Source organism: Gossypium hirsutum, chromosome D05, assembly GCF_007990345.1.
Source record: "Gossypium hirsutum isolate 1008001.06 chromosome D05, Gossypium_hirsutum_v2.1, whole genome shotgun sequence".
NCBI classification, from domain to species: domain Eukaryota; kingdom Viridiplantae; phylum Streptophyta; class Magnoliopsida; order Malvales; family Malvaceae; genus Gossypium; species Gossypium hirsutum.
In genome coordinates, this window is record NC_053441.1 from 28279312 (window position 1) to 28285311 (window position 6000).

The 6000-nt window shown below is 35.4% G+C and overlaps 1 protein-coding gene across 2 annotated transcripts; it reads right to left on the bottom strand.

The window, feature by feature from the left end:
- Positions 1-2466: 2466 nt before the first annotated feature.
- Positions 2467-5289, bottom strand: LOC107904740 (CBL-interacting protein kinase 18). Of its 2 annotated transcripts, none has more exons than XM_016831207.2 (2): positions 4825-5289; positions 2467-4288 (listed from the first exon to the last, which is right to left on the bottom strand). In XM_016831207.2, exon 2 carries the CDS (start codon positions 3961-3963, stop codon positions 2638-2640), a length of 1326 nt encoding a protein of 441 aa, XP_016686696.2. In that variant the 5' UTR covers positions 3964-4288; positions 4825-5289; the 3' UTR covers positions 2467-2637. The 2 variants fall into 2 exon arrangements, with proteins under 2 accessions (XP_016686696.2, XP_016686695.2); XM_016831206.2 differs by having other exon boundaries at positions 2467-4292.
- Between the last annotated feature and the right edge of the window lie 711 nt (positions 5290-6000).

Sequence of the window (6000 nt, forward strand, 5' to 3'; positions counted from 1 at the left end):
ATTGTTTTCATCCAAAGCATGCCCCATGTATAGAAAACTCTTCTTAGGAAGAACGTTGGTTGGCACATCATGATGTGTCCTACTCGAAACAATAGCCGGAAAGTCTTCAATAGCAAAAATTGGTTCATCATGTTGCGTTGAATCTGAAACAGATGATAGACCTTCATTGATACCAACAGTTTCCACTTCATTCTGTGTTGAGCTCGGAACAGGCACATCTTCGATATGAATAGGTGGAACAGTCCGAAACAGCAATGGGAACATCAGCATTTGGAACATCTTCGATATGAAGAGTTGACATGTCACATTGTGTCAAATTCGAAATAGAATTTCGAACATTTTCTATCTGAAAAGTTGGCACATCATATTGTACCGGAGTCAAAACAGTAATTAGAACATATTCTGTTGGGGATCAACACGTATAAACAAACAAAAAAAAAGTAGAAAAAATCGAACACAGATTTTATTTTATGTGGAAAACTCTTCTTAAGAGGATAAAAACCACGGGTTAAAGAGACTTCACCTTTTAACTAAATGAATAAACAAGCCAAAGTATAATATAGATAAAATAAACCTAAATGAACTAAAGGTACAAATCCATACCCCGAAAACAAAATCCCAATTTTCATAGAGTTCTCTATTAATCTGCAACTACATCTTGTCGCCCCCAAAAGAAAAGTTCTGTAGTACATCTTTAATTGTTTTCTCGAAACAAGGATACAAGACTCCTTTAAATAGACTAAGTTTAAAGGGCTAAAACGACTAAAATATTCCTAAAGTAATCCGAGTTCAATTGAGAAAAGATAGTAGAGTTTAACTAGGAGAAGAACCCAGTTTTTGTGGGAAACACGTCGCCACGTCATAACGTCCCCATCCGCGTCATCACGACATCGCAACATTGGGAAGCTTCTCGTCATGACATTGCCAACTGATTTTAGTGTTGCGATACTGAAGTCCTTGTGTTGCGATACAGTCTGTGTTAAGTACCTGCAAACTGTTCGACAAATACGAGGCACAGCTCACATATTCGGTAAGAAGGATTGACACACCATTTTGTGTCGAACTTGAAACAGTGAGGACGCCTTTGACAGAGAGTGATTGAAGAACTTTTTATAGGATCAGTTATCGAACTAAAAACAACAATTGGAAAATCTTTGATAAGAAGAGCACTTCCCATTTCATTCTCATCAAGAAATTTGAAAATATCATTGGAGATGAAATAACTATTTGTTAGAGTTGTGTGACTCAAATTCTAAAAGATTGCTTGCAAGTCAAGTTAAACAAAAATATATTTTCTTTCTATAAGATTTAGTATTTATTAGTATAATATATTTAATATTTATTAGTATAGTTTATTTGACTTACTAATTTAGCCTATAAATAGGCTCTTTTACAATCTTAGAAAAAATACCCATTAGATTAGAACTTATAACACATTCAGAGAATTTTGTGTTTACGTTTTGAGGGTTCTTTGTTTTTCGAGTTTTCGGGGTTTAGTTTTTATCTCCATCTTTTGTACTCTTCATTCTTTTGCCATTATAGTAAAATTATATTTGCTCGTGGTTTTTTATCCTCTTTGGAGGGTTTTTTCACGTTAAATTTGTGTGTTTATCTTCTCAATTGATTCTACTATTTTTACTTATTCGTTGCTTAATCGGGACGATTCTAATACTATTGATTGTTTCCATCTGTGTAAAGATGAAAGGCTGATTGAACTTGATAATCATTTCGTTCTTTATAGTAAAAGTGCTAGTTACCACAACAAAAACACTACCATCTGTGATAAACTGTGAATCGCAAGAAACAATATCATATTGCTTACAATCCAAATAAGACAAAACATGTTTCCTGATTTCTTCTATGGAGGTAAAGCTGATCATGGCACCATCAAGTCCAAACTGGCTAATCATGCCGCAATCATGATAAATTTGTAAATTTCTTTTGGAGAATCACTGAGGAGGAGATAGTATCAGTTCAGTTGCGACTACTTGTGGGGTCAAAAGAGAAATTTGGCTTTGCATTAGCTATGAATTACCATCAGAGAGGAAATTATTCGGAAATCTCTTTTGGAGAATTCGGGAAGAAAAGATAGTATCAGTTCACAAATGCAATAACCACCTTTTCTAGAGAATTACAGAAAAAGAGATAGTATCAATTTACGAATGCAGTAATCCTACGAGGTTAAAAGAAAATTTTACCTTTGCCTTTGAGTTTGAAATCGGATTTGGGGTTTTGTATTTGTTTATGTTTAATGATTATAATTAATATATTCTTTTAACAAATAAAATTATTTATATTTATTTTTAAACCCTTTAATATTTTTTATTTTACACAAATGATCTTATTAATAACTAAGAGTGCATGAGATTTATGTACCCCTGATGCTCATGCATCAATAGACTGAAAAAATTAAAAAAGAAAGAAAGAAAAAACAGTAAAGCTGGATTGTTGTTTTCACGCATTAACTGCACAACACAACTGAACTTAGATATCATTCACAAACATTAATAAAATGGTTACTAAACAACACCCAAATGCCAGAATCACACAATGAAATCCTACTTGAATTGCCTAACAATGATTCAACAAAGAGAAACATTAAAAACATTATGCAAATAATACTTGAATCGAAGACGGCTAGGATGAGCGAAGCGGCTCACCTTGCCAAGCCCAAACAATGTCCTTCAGTGCTGGTCTAACATCCTGTTGAAACATATTTCGAAACTCCAATGTATCACCACTGGATTTCCTCAGCTCCACTAAGTGGAAAGATGGGGTAAACTCAAATATCTCGGCATCAATAGCCAATGCGCCTTTTCGACCTCCGTTGGATCCTTCCATTTTCATTAGCCCTCCATGCTTCTTAACTTTCAACTTCAAGTTTTGAGCAATGTCCTCTAGTTTAGATGTTATGGCAGAGAATGTATGTGTCGACGTAAATTGCACTTCCTTCTTCTCGTCATTTTCCACAAATATTCCGGACAAATCGAATCCACTCGATAAAGAAATGATGTCGAAGGCATTCAAATTAGTGACCTTAGCCATGTCTTTCTTTGCTTCAAATGCATTGGACTTAGTTTCAGAACTAAAAGCTGCATCGATATCGGCTGGAACCAACACTTTTTCAACTTTACTCTGAATTGGTTTCGAGTTAAACCCTTTTCTGAACCACGGATTTGTCATTATTTTCGCGATTGAAATCCTAGCTTTCGGATTCGGATTGAGGATTCTTGACAGCAGCTTGGTCACTTCAGGTGAAAACCAATTAGGAAATTTGTACTCTGCCTTGCTTATTTTCCTATAGATTGCTATTAGATTCGAATCATGAAATGGCAGATAACCAGCAAGCATAACATAGAGGATCACCCCACAAGACCAGATATCGGCTTTGGCACCATCATAACCCTTTCGGTTTATAACTTCAGGCGCTACATAAGCAGGGGTTCCACAACTTGTGTGGAGTAACCCGTCTTGATGCTTAGACTCTGCAAGCGCACTCAAACCGAAATCCGACACTTTAAGAATTCCATTTTCATCCAGGAGTAAGTTTTCCGGCTTCAGATCCCGATGATAAACGCCTCTGCTGTGGCAAAAATCAACTGCACTGATCAGTTGTTGAAAATACTTCCTTGCCGTGTCCTCTCTCAACTTCCCTTTAGATACCTTCTTGAAGAGCTCACCACCTTTGGCATATTCCATAACAAAGTAAATCTTGTTCTTACTAGCCATCACCTCATAAAGCTCCAAGATATTCGGGTGTTTAACCAGGCTCATAACCGATATCTCCCTCTTGGTTTGGTCCATCATCCCCACTTTCAAAACCTTCTCCTTGTCGATGACCTTAACCGCCACACTCTGACTGGTTTTTATTTTCCTTGCATAGTAAACCTTGGCAAAGTTTCCTTGTCCTAACAATCTTCCGAATTCATACTTATGCATCAACACCTTCCCTTTATTTTCCATTCTAAAGTTCAAATCTTAACACCCTTAGATAAATTTTTACCTCCTGCAGTAACTATATATATGTATAACATCTAAAGAGCAGGAGTGGCTATAACCGGAGTGCTCAACCGTCTTCAACGAGGTCACCCTTCAACATGGCAGAGATTTTACTTTCAACTCTATTTACAATATGGATACAGGGAATGAATTTGCTGTCTGTTGAGCATCCAACATCATCGGGAATGAATGCGGGTAATTCAGAACCGGATACAACTTTATGTGCTTCAGATAAAAAGTTCACAGCATGCAAGCACATCTTTCTGCATTCCCTGGACCTGTCTTGAAGCTGTCTAAATCACACAAAGAGACAAGTCAAGAATGATTTAATCAACAGGAATGAATCATATATATGCGTTCCAAATTCATGCTTCAAAGTAGAGAATGAATAGAAAAATCAGTTTAAATATTAGAACAAAACCAAGATGGACAAAAATTAAGATATGGAAACAAACTCTTAAAGCTAACACAATATTTCATCAACATAATCAAAGGACTGAAGATATTAAGATAAAGAAATAACAGGTATGGATGGACGACATATACAATGGATCTTAGAGCTAAATCTTGAAGAGAAAAAGAACATTCTAAGCAAATAAAAGGTAGATGAGATATGACCAAAAGGCAAAGCAAAAACATATAAAAGAACAGAACATTGTTTTTGGATCACATTTAAAGGTGTGAGCATAGTTTTACAGTTTAAATTCATGTTAGCTTAGATTTTTAGAAGGCAAAAAAAAAAAAAGAAGTACCAAGAGATGAACATGATTCAACAAAGAAACTCAGCCAAAAAATAGAGAAGTAAAGAAAGAAGGAAGAACTCACCTATGAAGGAAAAAGAAGGGATAAACTGAGGAAGATGGACTTTTGAGGAAGTGGTGGAGGGATGGAGATGAAAGACACAATTGTTGCAAGTACAATGAATATATTATGAGATGTAATAATTGACGTTCCTGGTTTTGAGCTATATAAAGAAAGGCTTATGTTATATAAAGTGTGGGTTAAGACAAAAGCCTGTCTTTTCTACTGCAGTCAAAACTGACATGCAAAGCAATGGTGATAAAATATCATAAGGCTATTTTGGGGATTCAGTGTCCATTTTTGTTAGAATAAACTTCAAAATCTTTCTGCTTTTGCTTCAAACAAATCATGCTTAATACAAAAGGAAAGGAAACAACTTAACCCCATTTAATTTTTTTTTTCTAAGAACGAAAACAAAAGGTCACCCTAAAAGGAGGGGAGAAATGGCAGGTTCTCCTTTTTTTCTTTTAAAAACCAAACCCTATTTTTCTTTTTTCTGAGTTTTTCAAATAAGGTTTAAGGCATTAATTGAAGAAAATTGGAACACTATTATTGAACCTACAAAATAGACTCTTGGGGTGTTGGCTCCAAAACTGGTTTGCCATTTAAGGCCACTAGTTCACAGATGACATCATGAGACATGAGTTGGTGGACAAAATGAAACCCTTTGGTGTCAGGTCTTGACAGGGTTGAATGTTCCATAAAATTTGCCTGGACCCCACATCTTAAATTTTGAAAACGTTTGTACAACACTTTTGTGTGGTTATGGGGTTGGTAGGCCTCCTTGTTGGCCTCAAGGGCTGAACCTTATGATTGCATTTTCCTTTGCATTTCTTCTTTTATCCTTTTCAAAAGAGTCAAGGGAGATAAATAACAAGGCTTGGCATCAACTATTTTTTAACGAGGTTTTAAAAGAACAATTTTACCAAAATCCTTTTTAAAAGAGTTAAAATTCCCCTGGATGTGCACAATTGGTACAGGTAGACCTCACCAATCATGTATATAACTATTCACATAATGTGTATATAGAAATGATCATTGAGGTGGCATTAGCATATTTGCTGAGCAGAATTTGGTGATTGGAAGGTCTGGAAATAATTTATTTTTGGCTGGAAGTTGAGTGAAAGTTGCCAACCATTTTTAACTATATTCTGATATGATATGAGCATGCCTTGAAGCTTAAAAATTCATAATTAGGAC

Excerpts from the sequence above, each read along its gene's own strand:
- LOC107904740 (XM_016831207.2), bottom strand. The coding sequence starts at position 3,963 with ATGGAAAATAAAGGGAAGGTGTTGATGCATAAGTATGAATTCGGAAGA.